This window comes from Notothenia rossii (genome assembly GCF_949606895.1).
Source record: "Notothenia rossii genome assembly, chromosome: 6".
In the NCBI taxonomy this organism is placed as follows: domain Eukaryota; kingdom Metazoa; phylum Chordata; class Actinopteri; order Perciformes; family Nototheniidae; genus Notothenia; species Notothenia rossii.
Window position 1 is genome coordinate 79,749,405 of NC_136909.1, and position 21,445 is coordinate 79,770,849.

The following is a 21,445-nucleotide window of genomic DNA, read 5'->3' on the forward strand; positions in this document are numbered from 1 at the left end:
TTTGTTATTATAATAATCATTACAGAAAATCTAATAACAGCATTTGGACGGAGAATATATGGTGTCTTTTTTGTTGTTGTGAAAAGTAATTCAATTTATTTGTAAAAATTAAAATGCTTTTGCTATTGTGTTCAACGCTGTAGCGAAATGTGTTAAATGTTGCTTTGTGAATCTTCTGAATCAATTTAAAAATGGAAAAAAGAATAGCAGCCCACATTTCTTGAAGAAAATTTCTTTATTTTCATTCTTTCACAAAAAACACACCCACCCATAGACAGCAAATCACAACATTCATTACCCATTGATTACAGTGAAGCAGAGAGAAGAAACTCACTGTCGGCCATGTCCACACTTAAGAGGATACATGAAAAATATTTAATTAAAGAATACTTGTTTGTGTTTCTTTTTTCATACCCTCAGAACAATACAAATCACAAGATAATTCTAAATCAATATTTAATAAGTATTTGGAATTTGAGTGTCCTTATGCAGTGAAATGCGACAGAAAAAGCTCCAACTTAAGTCCATTTTACACTTCCTTATAGTTCTGTTTTTGGTTAAAAAGATAAATTCAGAATGCTTAGAAGTACTCCAATTCAAAGGTGATCTGGATTAGTGTGGACATGCCCTGCAAATGACCAACAAATCGGTTTGATAACTCAAATCATAGCCTAACAGAAACATCCCACAACACATACATCTGTAGGAATAAAACATTCCTGTGTGATGTTACCCACGGCAGTACTCTGCTGCAGCACTCTCTCTGAATAACACTGACTGTCAGTGTTTCCTGCTGATGTCACAGTGAGAAGTGTCCGCGCACACAGTACGAATATCACGTCAAGAAGTGACCAAATCACCGAGTAAAAAACGAGAAGCCACTGCAAATCATGGGTGCACCCGGTGAACACTTTGCCAAAAATAGAGGCAGTAATGTTGCAAGAAGCAGCAACGCAGAGCGGAGAACAGTGTTGCAAAATGACATCACTGTCAGTAGTGGTGATGTCACACTACACAGTGAGGAAGTCACCGTGGAGATGGTGTTAGCCCGCAGATATCAAAGGTACACAGCAAAATGCAATACAGATACAAATGTAATTAAACACACTTTGCAATAGGAACATTTCTGCACTGCAAGTTCTCAAAGCATTGAGACCACTGGTAAAGCTGACTTCATTTACTTTTCTGAGTACACACAGGGAATACCTCCCATATCTGAAGGTGGATTATTTTATTCAACATGAGGGGTGTAAACAGCAGCCATGGGGAGATACTGCATAGCTTCTTGGCTGTTGCATACAGCAATGGATCACAGTGAAAAATGGAAAACACTTTACTAGTGATAGGTACAACTTTAGGCCACTAGGACACTTGGCGTTTCTTTGATACCACAAGAAACAGGAAACGGCTGAATACATGGAAAAATACCTGAGTAAACTTGTGCTGATAGATAATAAAACCAACAGACAATGGAAAAGCATTAGGTCGGATGTGTGAAAGTTTTTGCTCTTGAGGCTATAAAGAGAGTATTTGACTTTCAAGAACTAAGGTTACATACAGTATAGGTAATCAATTTGAAATCAAAATCTAACCCCGGATGTCCACTGGATGTTCAAGCAGTGTGTTTTCAAGCAGCAGTAGTAGTAGTAACTTTGTGGTAACATATGCTTTGTTTTGTTTTAGCTACCTTGTGCAGCAAGCCATATTTGCTTTCTAAGAAATTGTAGCATTCAGACTTATTCAGAGTGGTGACATAAAAAAAAGCAAGGCAAACAGTTTTGCTGTGAATGTATAAAGACAAATAAAATACCATAACAATATGAATAAAGGCATTGCTTACATTTAAAAGTCAATGCAGCACTTTCTAGATCCGTTGAGCCTGAACTTTGGTGCCACTGTCATGGAGGCAGTGGCACAGCAGCGTGATGGCAGCAGACACTCAGTGGACATCGGGGGTAAGAGACCATTAAGTGGTCTGCAAAGTATCCTGCTCTGTACAACATACCATATAACCTTCAATCTATTGCACAGTATTGGGGTCAGTATTCAATAAATGCAAGTATTAGGAGTGATAACAACGTATGTGCATGTTTTCTCTCCTGGTCGCTTTTCAAACACTTCCTGAAAAATTCAGAATAATATGAGCTGCTGCCACATTAATTGATTGTTGCTTGCTAAGTCACTTTAAAGAGCAAAATGTTTGTGAGTGAATAGATATAGCTGTGTAAAATGTAATTACAATGTAATGCGCACTTCTTATATGCGTGACGAAATGTTCTTCTACTTTGCAAGCTGTAGCTCCCAGGCAGCAACAACGTCTGATGGTGCTGTAATATGTTAATGTACTGTTGTAAGTAATGCACAAAAGAAGTTCTTAATACTGACCTCTGACTGGGATGAATGAGTTGTATTAGAAGAAATGAAAGCGGGGGAAGAAGGGAACAAAGAGAAATGGAGGAAACACAAAGGGAGCTGTGAGCTGCTCCACAGTCTGTGATAGTTAATGAATTAGAGCTGGCCTCCACGCTGGGGGCAGGAACACAGTGGCATAGGTTAATACTGACAGGTTAAAGAGGGGCGACTGACGGAGGAAATCTCTATGTAACCGACTGTTAACTTACCTAACGACTGACTGGCTTGTTGGCTGGAATGATGACAGGATTACTGGCTGATTAAATACCATAATAGGTAAATTAACAGGCTGGTTACTGACGACTGTTAGGCAATTAACTTCTCTAGAAGGTTGATTAATTTACAGGAGCTGATTCCATGACTATTTTGGAGACTGATAGTAATTTATTTGGCATATGGCAGAGGGTTCAAACATACTAGGTTAGAATCTATATCTGCCTCTCCATTCTTCCTCTTCAGCCTACATAGCATGCATGCTCAAATATTCTCCAAAGCTATGCATTACCTGATAATGAATCCTCTCAGTGGTTCAATTTGGAATAATGCCTCAAATATGCACTAAATTAGTTTTACTCCCTGTCACTTAACACTTGAGACTAATAACCTTACTGTATTTGAATACGGCTCTTTCTTGGATCCCTTGTGGTTGTTGACATGACTCTATGTTGAATATGTAGAAGCATGTGGAGTGGAGCGCTTGTTTTTGTTTACTGAGTGTGGATGACAGGTTGAAGTCCTTTGGTCAAGGTGATGAGGAGAGGATAGTGGATGTTCTCATCGTATGCATCTTTCCCCTCCGTCAGCATCTGCAAAATACAACAGGAAAATATTTATTAAAGTTACTACAAAAAGTATTAATCCGTTATTTCAGCTTGGTAGATCAACCTAATCAACATTTAGGGGGTTTCCTAGTTGACTATTGATTTAAGAAGCAGACTTTCACATTAAGTAAAGTCACTTCACTGTCACACTATTAAAATTAAGAACAAAATGCAAAACATTTGTATTGTGTATTATGTATTTCTTCGTAATGTTCTGGTTCTTTTATGTGAAGCTTAACATATACAATTCCAGTCAATTAAATAATACTTTCAACATGACAGATCAAAAAGTCATCAAAAGCAAATAGTATGAAATCAAATGACAGAAATATATCAAAAACTGTAAAAAAATGTAAGAAGAAAGATTACATTATATAAAATATATATAATCATTGTTAGTCCTATTTTTTTGCTTTCTGGCACTGACATGTGGATTAAATGTCCTAAAAAAAAAAAAACGTTCCTACTGTAAGACTTTTAGGGAAAAACATTCAAATCTGCCATTTGAGAGTTGTGCCTAGGGATCTTTTTTTTTTTACCCGTTTGCTTGAAAATTAGATTGATTTTAAATTGTTACAATTGTGCTATCCGTTCCTGCTCAAATGTGCATACCTCTACACTCACACACACTGTCTTTTAAACACACACACTTTTGACACACCATGTGCTGCCCACTCGTTGCCCTTTTAAGCAGACTTGGCAGTTTGGGTGTTCAGCAGCTAATCAGCTCGCCCAGCGTCTGGCCAGATGATCAGAGACTAATGAAAGTGAGTTTAGTGGTTTTACTCATGTGAAAAGATAAGTGTATGTGATGTGAGAGCAGGACAGAGGAGAACTGTTTGAAAAGGTTTTTTCATAACAAATAAAGACTCAGACTGACCCCGAATTCACTCCCTTCATGGAAGTAATATGGAATTGAGCATTCATCTAAACCTTCACACATTATAAACTCAAATACTGCCTGTGTGCTGGTTCTTTTACAAAGTATGCCATTTAGTGAAACACTGTCCCAACATCAAAATATGCAGACCAGCAAATGAGTTATTTTATTGCAGACTGGGTTCCTTAAAAGCTGTATTAGGACAATGTTATAATAATAGAACCGGATAGTGACTGTAAATGTGATGTGATATGATATTGTGTCTGCATGTCTTATGTATTAATGGTGAAGTACAATGGGTAATGGTGCTTTGGACATTTGCAATAATCTGCGTATTTGAAGCTTCCTCTGGGATGTAGTTAGACTTTGTTCAGGCTGATATTAGCACTGCTTGAAAAAACCCAATCCCCTATTCATTACAATGAGAGCACTGTGTTTACACAGCGGGGGGCCGACACAGAGGACTCCAGCTGAAAAGTTAAGTTACAGAGCACATTTAAAAGAAAAAAACAGGCGTTGACCAAAGTTCTTTTAAAGGGGAATAACAAAAAGATATAGAACCACATTTTGATATATAAATAAAAGATTATCCTCTAATTAAAAAAGTTTAACCTCGCTCAACTTTTGCCCGACAGGCATTCCTGGTAGATGAATTTATCATTATTATATAATACTACTTTTAGTTTAGTTAGAAGTCTAAAAAAGGAGTAACAAGTGCTGGTCTTGAACATTGTCACAGAAATTATTTTTGTGTGATTTAAATGTTGACCTCACACACCTCTCATTTCTCCTTTTCATACACTTGAAAAAAAAAAAAAAAAGTGAGACATCTTCACCTCAACACATCTCTATACCTCTTTCTCATACTTATATTACTTTTTTTGAATATGATCAAACTGCTGGTGTCTGCCTCTCCCTCCCTTTCCCCCCCAGCGCCCTTCATGTGCGTTATCTTCCTGTTGCCATCCCTCCAGGCACCGGCCGGTGGTTGAACCTCTGACCCCCAGAGAGAGAGAGAGAGAGGGAGACAGAGAGAGGGAGAGAGCAGACGGCCCAGGGGGTGTTTGGGCGTGGAGGGGCAGCTGCCGGTACTAAGCCAGCTATGGGGACCGAGGCCAGCATTCACATTCAAATTCTACCAGGCGGAAGGAGCAAGGAAGCGATAGATGGAGGGACGGAGGGTGAGGGGGGGGGGGGGCCTTAACGCGGCGAGGGCTAAGAGCTCGCAGAGGTGAAAAGTTTAACAAGCAAAGCTGTTCCTCCTGATCGCAGGCTGCCTACTCAGCTTCATGGGCGGCTTGCTAAATCGGCTCTCAACGCGACACCCCAGCCCCCCCCCCCCCCCCAATCTTTTCTCTTTTTCTTTCCCTGCAAGTCATTTATTTTATTGCCACTTTCGCCCAAGCTTCTCTCTCTCACTTGGCCTCTCTATTTCTCTGCCTACTTCTTTTTTTACCCCCGCCCCGTTTATTCTTGCCTTGCTTGTGAGAGAAAGTGAACAAGGTGGAAAAAGAGAGAGAAGAAGGGAGTGGGGGGGGGGGTTATGAGACAAGGGAGGGGAAGGATGAACCGGATGTCTTGGGTCTCTCTCGGCAGGATTAGGAAACAGAGAATGAGGGATTGGCTGGATGGAGAGACGAGGAGAGGAAGGGATAGAAGGACAGGCTTGAATAAATAGAGAAGTGGGTCGTGATGTAGGAAATGGGAAGATAGAGGGGAGCAGAGGGAGGGAGAGAGGGTGAGGGAAGATATGTCAAAGAAAGGAGGGAGGGAGGACGGGGGTAGCCAGGCAGCTGAGGGGGGGGGAGAAAGAGAATGAAGGAGGGAAGGAGGCAGGGAAATGAGTGTGAGTGCATGGACACAGTGGGGAGACTATTTATGCATGTGAGGGAGACGGGGGATCTACACATGTGAACACACACTCTCTTGCATGTGTGTGTGTGTGTTTGAGAGAAATTAAAATTCATGACTCTCTCTTCACAACCATTTGAGTAACAAGATTAAGATGGCGGGTTAGGAAATAGCGCTGGCATTATCAGGCTGCTTGCAGTCCCTCCAGCTGCTTGCCTCTCTATTCCACAACAGTGGGGATAAGAGGATAACGCGCTAGCCCTGTCTGCCCGTCCCAGCACAAGACTCACACACACACACACACACACACACACACACACACACACACACACACACACACACACACACACACACACACACACACACACACACACACACACACACACACACACACACACACACACACACACACACACACACACACACACACACACACACACACACACACACACACACACACACACACACACACACACACACACACACACACACACACACACACACACACTGCACATCGGGCCTGCCTGCTGTCTGCAATCCCTCGAGTGTGTTTGTGTCAGAGGGCGAAAGTGTGTATATGTTAGGAAAACTGCAGAGTAGCGAGCTGGGGGTCTTGAGATGATTTGTAAAAATACGGCTGAAAACACTCCCTGCTCTCTCTCTTTCTTTTCACACTAAGCAAACATTAAGACAGGCAGCATATTCCAAACAAAATCAAATCTGACATGTGTCGGATCTGGCACAGTGTGGGATGCCAGTATACTCACAGCTACTGGGGGAGCGTTTGTTTAACAGCATCTGTGCCAGATGGAGGAGCTTGTGAGTCGCACTGGGAGCATGAAAAGAAGTAAACTCGGCCTAAATTACAGATGTGGAAACATTTTGCTTGGCCGTGCACATATTTCAACAAGTTGGGATTTTGATTGGATTGTGCTGCTAGTTTGACTTTGGCGATAATTAAGTATTTTTATTTTGCAGCTTTTAGTGGTATCGTATCATATGATGGCATACGTTTTAAAAGCTCTCTCCATGCTAAGGATTCCAAACAAAATGCATTAGAAAAACAAAGAAAAATACACATTTAAAGAGTTTGCTTAAGTTAACAACGAAACACAATTTGTTTATTGTTCATGAATTAAATTATTTGGCTAAAAATGTGTCATACAGTTACATACTGATATCTTCAATAAAAGGGCCTTTCCTCCTAATATCTTGAAAACTATTTATTTTAAATCCTGGCTCTGAGCATATATTAATAATCCTTCATTTATTGCTTAATTTACAGCAGATTACAGTCGGTTAATTCTTTATATACATTTCCAGTAAAAAAAATTAACAAATTACTGACAAAATAAGACAATTCTGATACAATTTCGAAAATAAAAGTTTATCCGAATCATTTTTGAATAAAAGGACACTATGGTAAAAGTTTATTTAGTCTAACATTAAGTGGGCGTCTGCGTATAAATTAACGATGTTTTAACAGCTAGAATTTGTAGTGTTAAGAAAAATAGTACAGTTCCAGTTTTTCCTCAAAACACCTGCTTTTGGTCTTTGATTGTTTTTAAGCCACAGTGAAAGAAAATCCATAGTGTGTGTTCCGCTGCCGGTTCTGATATGCATTTTTGTTGTGTGCTGGTCCACCCACTGAACGTAAATATAGCTGAAGAAAAGCTAATCTGAAGTGCAAATGAGTAGCAGCTGCTCATTTGGATGTGTGTGTGCACAGTGGTAGTGTATGTTTCACTGTGATATCATCATGAGGTGTGTGTGTTTGTGTGTAATGTCTGGCCAATACGGTGTCTGAGTGATGTCTGGTCTGTGCGGGATTGTGATATAGCTGGATTCCTAGCTGTGTGTGTGTGTGTGTGTGTGTGTGTGTGTGTGTGTGTGTGTGTGTGTGTGAGAGAGTGTGTGTAGAATGGTCAGTCAGGCCCAGCACACACACACAAAACTACACAGGGGTTGTTCAGAGTGTTCATCAGAAGATAAGCAGAGGAGACTTAATCACCTTCAGATGTGAGGGGGGCACTTCAACTTGTCCTCATATCCACACGCAGCACCTGACCCCACTGTGTGTGTGTGTGTGTGTGTGTGTGTGTGTGTGTGTGTGTGTGTGTGTGTCATGCAGATGGAAGTGTGCATTTCAGGGTTTTTTTCTCAATTCAATGCATTTGAGTCTGAATGTGTGTGTTGAAGCAACTCTCATCACTAAAATAGGCCTGAGTGGCAATCTTCCCAAGCGGGTGAGGTGCTGAACCATTAGTATTATTCAATGACTGTTTACTGTGGCCTTGAGGCAATTCACCCCGCAGCATTTCAAAGTTGCATTTCTTTTACATGTATGGCAGCATCCACTTTAATCTTACTGAAGCTCCTTCTTTCTTTCTGTCCCACTTATATTCTGTATTTACTCTTTTCCACCCTTCCTGCATTTTTCTTTTGGAATCCCTGGTTTTTGATTATTTTTTCTAAAATAACTTGAGCTCTTCATGTGCTTCTCCCACTCCACCTAAGGCCAACACCACCTACTGTGTGTGCTTATTAACTGAAGAGCCATTTCTCACATATTGAATGAACTTTACAAGGTTTATCCCATTTATTCATGTTCAAACACTTGTCTGTGTTTTCTGTTTAGAAGTCTATATATGCTTCCCCTGATCTGACATATTCGTAAAGCCACTGTCTGTTTGCGTCCATGTTTAAACTAGGAGGGAAAACTGAACAAAACATATAGCTTTATTTTGTTCTTACATACCAAATAAAAAATTCAGCAAAAAATATATTTATATACAACTTTATTTGATTCAACAAATACATCAGATTCTTGCCAGATTTCATTCCCTGATAATATTTCTACCAGTCCAGGAAATGGGATGTTTTCGTATTGTACACATTTGGAAAGTGCACAGAGGAGGCCGGGGTGGATGAGTGAGTTTAAAGAGGCCCTATTATGCTTTTGGGGGTTTTCCCTTTCCTGTAGTGTGTCGTATAGGTTTATGAGGTTGGATGTCAGAATTTAAATACAGCACGTTTTCAGGATACTAAATTACCTTTTTACGAATAGGAAAGATGATGGCTTTGGTTAAATATTAAATGATTAATGTCGTGTTGGTAACCAAGACCATGATCTTTCCAGCCCTTATAACCAAGTGCTTTTATTGGCCTAAACATAACCATACAAATGTAAACTGTATTTTCTAGGAGAAGATATTACAAAAATTGACATACAATGTAATAAACTGACAATTTCCATGTGCTTTAAAAGCTTACCTGGTTGGCATTACATCCCTTATCAAAATGTTTGCAGCTCCACGATATCTGTATTAACATAACCGCGGTATGCGCATGCGCGATATTCACATCGCAGGGACGTGCGATATTAAGTAGGTACATTAACTCAAACACATCATGTTACAATTATTTTGCTGCTTGCTACAAAAGGAAAACTTGCGCGGCTCTCATGTCAGGGGTACTTGAGTGAGTGACCATGCAGGCTCTGCATGCACAGCAAACCACCAATCACAACCATTCTTGATCAGATCACAGCAGGCCCCGCCCCACTAGTTTGCAGACCATGTACAAGAGGACAATACCGGCGAGAATGAAGATTTACTTCCAAAAAGAAAAGCAACATCTGCATCTGGAACTATTTTGGATACAAAAAGGTTCTTCTGTTCTTCATTCACAGATGAACCCCCTTATTTGAGGGTAAGCAACATGCATTATCATGACATGTTTCTTCTCTTTTCTTTTCTCTGCACTATTATCTGTAAAGCATCTTTGAGCACCTTTAAAAGCGCTAACAAATTAAATCTATTATTATTATTTAACTGTTATTCTACGCACGAAAAGTTTATTATTCCGCCGACTTATTTTGCCGCGCTTCTCCTCCCGCATTGAACATCGCAGAAACTTCGTTCAAACATCAAAATGTTCAGCTCGGTCGGGAATCGATGGCTATTACTTTTCTCATTCATAACTTTCATAATTCCACATTTTTAACCATTGAAGTCAATGGAGAAATTCTTTACTTCAACAAATCTTCCTGCGACTTCAACTGCTAAGTGTTCATTCATACTTTCACTCAGAAACCTCATTCTAACTTTAAAATGTTACACATCTTTCTGACATTATTCGTGTAAAACAACTTTTAAATCTGATTCTTACTTTTAGAGATATTACACATTGTTCAGACCTTGTTTTAGAGGTTTTCTTCAGATTTTAACATTAACTGCGTGATGTCACAGCTAGAGGGTAGAAAATCTTGAAATTTGCCTTCATATATTTTTTTTAAACGGCCATAATTCCCAAACCCTACATTCCTGAGACATAATTTATCATGACAAACGTAGGAAAACATCTCGTAGCTTGAAAAATAACAAATAATTAAGCAAAAATAATTAAACAAAATGCCTCTTGAGGGCATGAAGTGACAACAACTTTCAACCTTCCTCCATTAAACCCCATTGTAAACACAACAGCATTTCAGAAAACACCACAGCATTTCACATTGGACGGAAAGGGTATTCCTTTAGGGAGAACAGTTCTTGTTTGTGATTGGACAGAGCCAGCCAGAGAATCACTGCTGTGATTGGTTGTTTTTGCTGCCAGTCAAGAAATGACGCTTCGTGATTGGTCAACGCCCGACAGCGCAATATGTCCCAACCAGCGGCGCCGGATTCATTTCAGAAGTGGGGGGGGGGGGGCCAAAAAGTGCGTGTGTATGTGACATACTTGCCAACCCTCCTGATTTTCGCGGGATCAAGACTCCCGTTTTCCTCCCGGGGTCACATTTCTCCCGATTTCTGACTAACTCTGATTTGTTTCATTCTAACATAGCGCACCAAATGTTACTGTTTCCACTCGGACTTCAATACAGCTACACCATTGTTTGGTTTCCATGGTAACGTGTCTCTTAGTAGCGCGAGCAAATGAAAGCCTGAGAGGGTGTTCAGGAGGAAGATAGTCAGAGAAAACAGAACAAGATTGGACAACTCGACCCTCTGCTCACTCCTTTCCTGTAAATTAAACTATAGCCTACACGTCCAGCCATATCACAGCGCAGTTGCTCATTCCATCTCTTCTTTTTTCCTGCTACGCTCTTGTTTCACAAGCTGAATGTTGACTGGTGCTTGACTGAAGTAAGCTCTGTGAAAAGTTCCAGTTATTCTCGGTATTTACAACGCTGTCATCTCCACATTTGGAGAAAGTTACAAACCGTTTGACAGCAGCAAATCTGCATATTTCACAGAAGGCTCGTTTAGTGGTTTTGCAAATAAATAACCACTCTCTGTTTTTGTACCATTCTGCATTGAAGTACCTTTCTCTTTGCCCAAATAAGCTTTTATTTGCCCGTCTCAATGTCCCGACAACAAACCTCCACGCAGTCGGAACCAGCCTGTTTCGGTTCAATGATGCCGGCGGGGGTTTTGACAGCCTCTGCGGCCGCAGAGCTGCTGCATGGGGTTCATCTGGAGGCGCTGGTTCTATGATTGAAGGACCAGGCTCCGGAAATGAGGATGTCAGGGATGTGACATTCAAGTTGTTGAATTTCAGTTTAGTTTGACAGTATTTTGTTTTCTTCTGCGCTGGTTCTTCTGACATGTTTGAAAGTGTATATATTCTTTTTATAGGTTAACGGCTGACACACACAGAACGTAACAAAAAGACTAAACAACGTAACAAATAAGCTTTTTTATTGGTTGTAATTTACATGGATACATTTGAATGGTGTGACAATGTCATATTTGATTGGGTTAAAATGTAAATATTCTTCCTGTTATGTCTGCCTGCTTTATTTTACCAAATGCAAAGTGACCTGCTGCTCCATCGAAATCAGTCGCATTGACCCGAAGACACATTTTGAGTTGTATACACTGTTGGAAAGAGGAGATTCCTAGCTTTCTAATGATATCACTGATATCATTAGAAAGCTAGGAATAGCTGATATCATATCAAGATTGTTTTTGTACTCCAAAATATCAAGCAAAATATGTCACATTATATAATGACTGTCACCGAGTCATCATTTTGAGAAAAAGGCCTTTAAAGTTTCCTCTTCTCTGGGATCCATCGATCTGATTGATTATTAGCGGAGCAAATGATCAAAATAGTACGGAGGGAAGATATTTTCGTTTGGATTACTGGTCTGGGGGAAACCCGCGAGTGTGTGTGTGTGTGTGTATACGTGAGTGTGTTTGTGTATTTTTGCGTTTGTGTAAGAAACACCGGCTGTTGTTATGCCTGCTGTGACGTTAAATTACTCCGTTCTCCGCTTGTAATTATGCCGTTACAAGCTTCAGAGTTGTATTTATCATCTGAATTTGCCGAAACAAGTTTAATATTCTGAAAGCAAAGACTTTGTTTATTTGAAATCAGATGAAAACTAACTGTAACGGACCCTGCCGTGTGATTACTATATGCCTTATACGTTCATAATTTCCGCGGGAGGGAGGGGGAGCGGCGCTGAGGAACAGCAGAGTGGTGAGAGGCGAGCTGTCATCTTCCCTTTACAAGCTTCAAAAATGCCTCTAGCTAATGAGATTGAATATAACAATCAAACATAACAAAATATACACAGCTAGATCAGATCGTGTTTTAGATGCGACTTTAGAGTAGAGGGGAATTATTGAAACAGGATTTGTACAGTGTTCCGCAGCATCTGTCGCTGCGAAAATGTGGGGCAGGGCTGAAAATTGGGGGGGCCAATGGCCCCCTGGCCCCCCCGCTTCCGGCGCCCTTGGTCCCAACACATTAACCGTTATCACAAACTCAGAGCTCACAGCTCCTCATATCTGTCCGGTAACTGGACAAAAGTTAAACATGTATAAACCACAGACTGTCTATGTCATGGCGAATATAGTCTACCATAGTATTTACATGGAGATAAGCCCCTTAAAAAACATGAATTAATAAAGCATTAATTCTGTGTTTACTGCTGTCATTCAAACAAGACGCTGGAGAGGGGGCGGGGCGTATCTCCATGTAAATCCTATCGGGATCGGATCCATCAGGCTAAACTAACCTATAGCTGCTCCGCCCACACTCACAACAACGTCATACAGACATATATAAAGCAGCGACTGTATTCGTCATGACATAGACAGTCAGTTTTTTTTGTATATGTTTAAGTTTTTTCCAGTTCTGAACAGATATGAGGAGCTGTGAGCTCTGAGTGTGTGCTAACAGCTAACAGCTGATGTGTTGGGCCAAGCGTCATTTCTTGACTGGCAGCAAAAACAACCAATCATAGCAGTGCTTCTCTGGCTGGCTCTGTCCAATCACAAACAAGAGGTGTTCTCCCTAAGGAATACCCTTTCCGTCCAATGTGAAGTGCTGCGGCGTTTTCTGAAAGGCTGTGGCGTTTTGTGAAATGCTGTAGCGTTTTGTGAAATGCTGTGGTGTTTTGTGAAATGCTGTTGTGTTTTGTGAAATGCTGTGGCGTTTTGTGAAATGCTGTGGTGTCTTGCACTTCAGGGCCACCGTAAAATATAGTTAAAAAAAACGCAATATATATCGCAGGGGAAAAAATATCGTGCAGCCCTACAAATGTCATTGGCCTGGATGTACACATGTGTACTGGTGCATGTTTGATATAGACTTGACTCACTGCAAGAAGAAGTGGAGGCTAAATATGGATTGTGACAACTTGATCTGAGCCTGCGTTAAACCTGAGTCAGTTAATGTGTGCTGCCTGTAAATGTGGTCTGAAAGGGTACATTAGATATATATATAATGTGTGAGGGACTGCGATGCTGAATTCAGGAACGGACAAATAGTTAAGTGAGAAGGAGTGAGATTTTCCTCGCTGAGGTTCAGGCCACTTTAACAGGCACTTTAATGACCGGTCTGTCCAATTGTCCCACCGGTGATGCTGTCCTGTTCTTCTGTAGCTGTGTGTGTAATGGAGTTAACAGCTGGACACCACTTCTTCTAACAAGGCCTACTCATGTGCTTTCTGTCACTCCTTTTCTCTCTCCCTGCCCTCCTCTCTCCTTCCCTCTCTCTAACTCCCTCGCGGTGCCACGTGAAGGCAGCCTGTTCTAGCCCCGGTGTGTCTCACAAAGTGTCTCTAAACATCAAACGCTAATCCCACATTTTTTATTAAAGCTGTGTGAGCATTACACGACCTGGATTCGTGGTGGTCTCTTTTTACATTGAATATATATTATTGAACTGTGTTAACCATCCAATTCAGTTTTTTATACAATGCTAGCACGTTGTTGGACTCTTTAAAAGTTAATTCCAAGTTAATAAGAGGCTTCCTCACACCCTAAAAGCTGGATCTATCCCTTAATTTCAATCCATACTACTGTTGTGAGAAGATATACTTAAAATACAAACAGTTTAAGGATCCTGGATCCTTGTTTCTAAGCATATGTTCATGTTATCAATGATGTTCTTTTGATTGTTTATGTTGAAGTTGTATTTAATCTTTTTTTGTCTTCACACTCAACATATATTGTCAGTCTGTCTTTCCTTGGAGAGGCATCCCTCCTCTGTTGCTCTCCAAGACGTTTCCTTTTTTTTGCCATTAACTGTGATTATTACTTCGTCTGCTGCTAGGAGGCTAAGGACAGATAGTGTCCTATGCTGCACACACTTGAAATCCCTCTGAGACAAAGTTGTAATATCGGATAAATAAAGAACATTTGATTGATTGAATAATGTCATTTAAAAGACATTTATCCACACCCTGCCTGCAGACTTTAACAGCATCTGCTTTGAACCTGTACTCATCTCTTAACATAAAAACAACTTATTCAAATGTTTTTTTTAATGGGATACAGTGTTTTGGAGTCATGCTTGTCTAAGTGTATCTCAGTTTTTTGGACTCTCTTCCTACCTTCAAGTGAACATCCCAGACCTGAGCGTCGTACTGCTGGTGTTGGGAGGCGCAGAGTCCGGCCTGCTGGGCCAGTTGACAAAACAGTCTCAGAGTTTCACCTCGCAGCGGAGCAAACACCAACGCTGTGCCCTGAAAACAAAATGAGACGAGGGTGAGTGCTTTGGAAAGTGGATATAATGGTAAGACACACGTATTTTAACGCCTAATTTCTCACAACATTTGTTATTTAGCTTTACACAAACACATAGTTGCCAGTCTCTTTGCTTTGATCTTTACCAGGTGCACGTTATGAGATAAACCAAAAAAATGAAGTTCTTCTAACTCCAGAATTGTGAACACACATTCGTCACATGTATATGACTATGCGTGTGTGTGTGTGTGTGTGTGTGTGTGTGTGTGTGTCAAAGACAGAACGACAGTTTGTATGAGCACATGCATCACAGACATCCTGCGAATACTAAGAGGATTACTAACAAGTTCTACGTTTCTTTGAAATCCTTCATCTTTCAGTTGTACTTCCTGTTGATCATATTATTATTGTTTTAAATTGAATTAAAAAGGGGTGCCATCACAAACACACATACAGTACAGCAAGTACACACACTATGAAACACAAATGAACACAAAGAACAAGATCACAATGCATGACAGATGTTTCATCTGTATATCCATTGGCATTTCCCCCCTAAACCCCCGTACCCTAAAAACATAGCAAAAGCAAACAAACAACTCCTCCCAGCACTAATCAGCTGATTAAGGGGATCCAGCCCACCGGATGGACCACCTTTGTCAGAAACAACAAATTAGTGCCATTAGATGGGAGAATTAATTGCTTTGTTAATTGCTTAATCAGCTTAGCAAATTATTAAATATTTGGCAAGCTTGTTGTGGCAGAGACAGTCTGATGGCCGACACTCAAATCATATTAGCCCCTGAATTATCTCCACTGGATTAAAGAGGGAGAGACATGAAGAGAGACTTAACACACAGATGTACAACAATGGCCAGATGTCATGTCTGTAACTCGGCAAAACAGCAGCTTCGGCATTCAACTGCAATTGAGACACACGTTGGGTTTCACTGTGCATGTCACTGCGGAGGAAACGCTATATGGAGATACGTTTGTCTTAATATCATTCATGTGATCAGATCGAAATCGGTGTTAAAGTATGTAATCTAAAAATGTAAAAAAACTTTGCGACGTGCAAAAAAAGATTTGTGAACAAATATTAAGTTGATTAAAAACGGAGCTACACAAATTCTACTTAAAAAATAGGTTACTATAATACATTGTTTCACAAGTAAGTGGAAAGCATTGGTGACTATCTTGAATGAATCCAGTTTTCTTCGACGCTTGTGGATTTTACGCACCCAGAGTTTAGAGAAAAACTATTTGAACAAAAATCTACCCACAAAACTCGGCCATTTTCCAATAGCACGTGATGGCCTGCTTCAGCTTTTCAAAATAAGAGCATGATAATTCCATACGCGTGTCACGCCAGGCAACAACCTGAATGTAATCATCATAATTATAACATAATCCTTTTTGTCTTTCCAGTTACATCTGCTGTTTGTAAATGTTATAAAAAATAGATTAAAGGCTTAGTTCACCTATATTCTCAACATATTTCCTCACTTATCTATCGTAAAACTAACCAAGTTGATAGTTTTGGTTTTATATGTCCCATCCTAATGAAATACAGGGGATAGGAAATGTATTTTCAAGGTGCTGAAGGTATTTCAAAATGTCTATCTTTTTCTGTATAGTGTGTTGGATTATTGACAAAACATGAGGTCAGCAGTTCTGATAGTGACTATTTCTAAAACAGTGTTTATGAAGCTCATTTCTGGTTGTTGTTTCATTTGGATTGACATTTGTTTTTCATTTGGTTGAACTGGCCCTTGGTGCTTTTAACCTGCATGTTTCTATTTCACCAAACAAAATCCATCTTAATAAGGACATATTTATCTTTCCCTCAGCTACATTTCACATCTCTCCTCCCTCCTTCTGTCCTTCCATCTTTTCTTTTCATCTCTCCCCTCCTCTTTTCCATATCTCCCTCCCTAGAGTGCAGTTTTCACCTCTTTTTCATAAACAGATATTCCCTATACCCGTCTGGCCTCTTTTCTTAAAACGCAGCCCTCTTCCCTCAGATGAATAGAAACCTCAACCCTATCTCTTCCAGCCTTTTGCTTTCCCCCCCCCCCCCCATTTGCTTTGGCTGTCACAGCATGGGGTCTTATCGCGAGGCCAAAAGGGAGAAGTTGCCTCAGATTTATGATTAAGGGAAGGCAGAAGAGAGAGAGCCGGAGATCAGAGCGATGCATTCAAGTTGCTCATAATAAGCATTAAAGCATTAAAGCATTACATGATATTAATCCTGTCAGCCTATTAATGTGTATGGGCTTTTGGGGCGAGGTCTAATTATGATTGAGAAGAATGCGAGGTGATTTAAAGGAAGGGGATCAGCGGAGATATATACAGTAGACACACAGAGGCAGGCAAACACACACACACACACACACACACACACACACACACACACACACACACACACACACACACACACACACACACACACACACACACACACACACACACACACACACACACACACACACACACACACACACACACACACACACACACACACACACACACACACACACACACACACACACACAGAGATATACAAATATATGGCTTGGCTTCCTTCATGAAATTAACCCTCTTCAGTCAATACAGAAACAGCATGGGCACACAGTATCCATACACATATCATTTACTTCTTGTGTGTGTTTTTGTGGTGTGTATTTGTGCACTCTTTAGACACTCTAAATTAACAGAAGCCTGCATGTTTAATGTTCCTTCTTAACCACATTACACATGTTCACATCTTATGTTGTTGTTAACACCTAAAATGCTAGGTGTGTATATCCTTGATCCATTTGATGGCAAATTATTGTTAACATGCCACACACACACACTCACACTCACACACACACACACACACACACACACACACACACACACACACACACACACACACACACACACACACACACACACACACACACACACACACACACACACACACACACACACACACACACACACACACACACACACAAACACACACACACACACACACACACACACACACACCACACTTACGTTGGGTTTCAGTAATCTTCTTATGGCATCAACCAGGCTGGCTCTGTACTGGTCGAGGAACAAACTGAGGGAAGAGGGAGACTCAGGTTAGAATTCTGCATTGCTGTGATAGCAGCTGCAGATAAAGCACCAGGCTATTTATTTTTCTTTTGTTCACAAATAAATCCACCAACAAGAAGAAGGGAAAAACAATTTGCATGAGTAAGATGCTCTTCCTTTTTGTTTACGTTTCAGTTTCCGTGTGTATTCACCTCGGCCTGTTGTCGAGGCACGGATGGGAATGCAGAACATCAGAAAATCCAACGTACACAGATACCATCGCCTACAGTAAACACACACGTGTGCACATGCAAGCGTACATAGTTTTACTGGAACACTTCAAAGCGGCGCGAAAGCACCTTGAATTTGTGGAATTAATACCTGGAGAGTACGCTCTGAAGTTAATATGAAGATATGAGAACAAAACAACACACAAAGGAAAACTAAATCAGGAAATAAATGTTACTACAAATCTAATTAACTGGTTCCATTGTACATTAAACACCACTGTACTGTAACTGTGTGTGTTGGAGAGACTGTGTTCATGTTAATTAGAGCAGTTATGCATATTTCTTTCACGATATGAACAAATTCACAAAAAAGTGTAAAACCATATTCGAATAATTCAGGGTACATATATTTGATTATACCATATGATTAGAAGTTAGTCACAGCTTGTTAATTTGTCTAACTTATTATTATGGTATTATAAGGATGATTTTTGTATATGTTTACATTTGTGCACTTTCAATGCAGATACACTTGGCTGAAAACGACCGATTACTAAGTCTAAACATTTAAAAAAGAGGAATTGTAGATGAAGGTTACAATCAATATGGATATTGCATGCTTGAACCCAGGTTTCATAACAGAACATCACACACACACAAATTAACTCCAATCATCATAAACAAAGTAACACCTGTCTCTATATCCAAAACCACACATTTCAATCCATTATGCCAGTAAGTAGAGTACTGTGTGTGTGTGTGTGTGTGTGTGTGTGTGTGTGTGTGTGTGTGTGTGTGTGTGTGTGTGTGTGTGTGTGTGTGTGTGTGTGTGTGTGTGTGTGTGTGTGTACCTATTATCACAGATGAGAGTGGAGTAATTTGACTAAAATGCAACAATACAGTGCAGATTTGAAATAATCCCTCACATCCACCCAACTGGTTGGGGGGGGGGGCAATCTGGACGTAACTTTCTAATCACAGCCTCTGACCTTTCCTCATGCAAAACCCTCTGATCCCAGGGGAACGAGAGGTGCACGTCACTGAATGTTCCTCTCTGCATCCATGGCCATATCTCAATAACAAAACAGGACTTAGCATTTCAAGCTCTCACCAACACCAGGATGTGTGTACGTCTGTGAGAGGGTTGTTATTCTTTTAAGGTTGACAGAGGCGCAAAGTTTATTTTACTTGAAAGGTGAGAGGTTTGTGTTTGTTTGATTTTGCCACAGATATCGGTTCACGGGAAAAGTGAGTGGTAAGGAAAACAAGGAAGTGAGCTAGTTGGGTGGAGGCAACAGCCAAAACACACACACATGCACACAGACAAAGACACACAAACTGAGGGTAAGGGAAGGACATCGTGTCGTTCAGAGGGCAACAGTTAAATAACAAAAAGGAGCCATGGTCATTGCTGATGAACATTTTTAACATGGGGAAATCATATATAAAATTACATACAGTATGTCAAATAAAGTAACCCTGCCAACAGCTACGTATTAGTCTATAGATCACTCAGAGAACAAACTACTGTTTAAATAATGTGTCATACACAGGTATCTTTGAGGGAGGACGGATGGGAGTTGTGAATGTCGACAGACACATAAATGTAAAAAATAAAGTACAAATATGTAAAATTCATCAAACTAGGAGGAAAGAAAAATAAAGTTTTGTATCTGAATTTTTTCCGAATATATTTAAAGGGGAAGAAATAGCTAATATCCCTTAATGTTTCTAATTGAATCCACTGTTAATGTTTATTTAAACATTATTATATAGTTTGGTCAACCTGACATTATATTAGAACGTTTAAATGTTTCAAAAGAAATGCATCTGAATCCCTAAATGCCAATGTTAATAGAGTCTTTTTAGTTGTCTGAGATACAGGTTTTGATTTACTTTGACTATTTGTAAAGCCGGTTTATGCTGCTAAACATTACTTGTATTAATATGAGTCACCTTTACAGTGTTTGCAATGGTGTTTAACCAGATTAAGATTATTTCTACTTTTCCAGGTCCTAAAAACTATTTGTAAACTTGTATGAAATGTAGTATTTATATGATATCACCAGCTATTATTTTTAACCATGATGTCAAGGAAGAAAGTCAGTTTTTCTTAGTTATGAAATTAAAATCCAAACAATACAAAGTGTTGCTCTCCCTCTATTACCATGTTTGGTTTGCAGTCACAGTTCAATAATGTCAGTGTAAAATTCATGAACTCTCAAATTGAGTGGACTCCCCCTTTAAGGTCAGCCCTGATGCCCCCAGACGGGCAGAGACCTATTGTCTCACGCTGACCCCCCCCACCCAGTACAGCCCACAAACTCCAGTCAGAACTGAGTGGAGGTCAAAGGGCACAAAAAGGGCTTGTGTGTGTGTGTGTGTGTGTGTGTGTGTGTGTGTGTGTGTGTGTGTGTGTGTGTGTGTGTGTGTGTGTGTGTGTGTGTGTGCGAGAGAGAGAGGGCGTTGCTGCTATATTTGTCTGCTTCACACATGTATGAACACACAGGATGTCGTCAAGGCTGCGAGTGTGAGGCCATGGAAACACATGACACCATCAATGACCCTTTTACCCCACTAATGGAAATGTAAGGGTTAAGATGCATGTTTTCTTTTAATTATCGTCATCACTTTTATTAAAGTCGATACATTTTTGTTTCTTAAGTTATTGTGACACAAAGCATGATCATAATATCATTTATTAGTCAGTTCAGGACTTTTGTTGTGTATCTCAAATCCAAAATCAGACAAACTAAACTCTGCCAGGGAGTCCAATCTCAATTTCAATAGTCTTATAATCCAAACTTTGTTCTTACTGTCAAGATAAAAAACATACACATTTCAACAATGACTTGGTCGGTAAATCTTATGTATTCATTCTGCTTTCCTGTGAATTTCGTTGGGATGCATTTGATAGATTTTTGATTATTTAATCAGAAACCATCCAGAACATGTACATATCTATATCTGCTGTTATGTGGGAAAACAAGAATGAGCCACATAAGAAAGAGAGAAAAAAGAAAACCCAAACACTATGCGTAATATAATATAAGCTAATATTGAGCCAGTGAAGTGCAGGGAATAAGGGTGTTAACATTGACCTTCTCAAAAACTCATTTAATACCCAAACTATCAGGCGGCAAAACACTGCTTTCACTCTTTCATCCTATTAGGCCGCATACAATG

The 21,445-nt window shown here is 40.0% G+C and overlaps 1 protein-coding gene across 2 annotated transcripts in view; it reads right to left on the bottom strand.

The window, feature by feature from the left end:
- Positions 1-216: 216 nt before the first annotated feature.
- The window catches only part of camkmt (calmodulin-lysine N-methyltransferase), a 113,439-nt gene continuing 92,210 nt past the window's right edge, over positions 217-21,445 (bottom strand). For both annotated transcript variants that reach the window (XM_079690383.1, XM_079690384.1), the window contains exons 10-12: positions 17,991-18,054; positions 14,813-14,944; positions 217-3,218 (exon numbers count right to left, since the gene is read on the bottom strand). In XM_079690383.1, the coding sequence (XP_079546509.1) occupies positions 3,120-3,218; positions 14,813-14,944; positions 17,991-18,054 (295 nt within the window). In that variant the 3' untranslated portion in view covers positions 217-3,119. The remainder of the gene's footprint in view (positions 3,219-14,812; positions 14,945-17,990; positions 18,055-21,445) is intronic.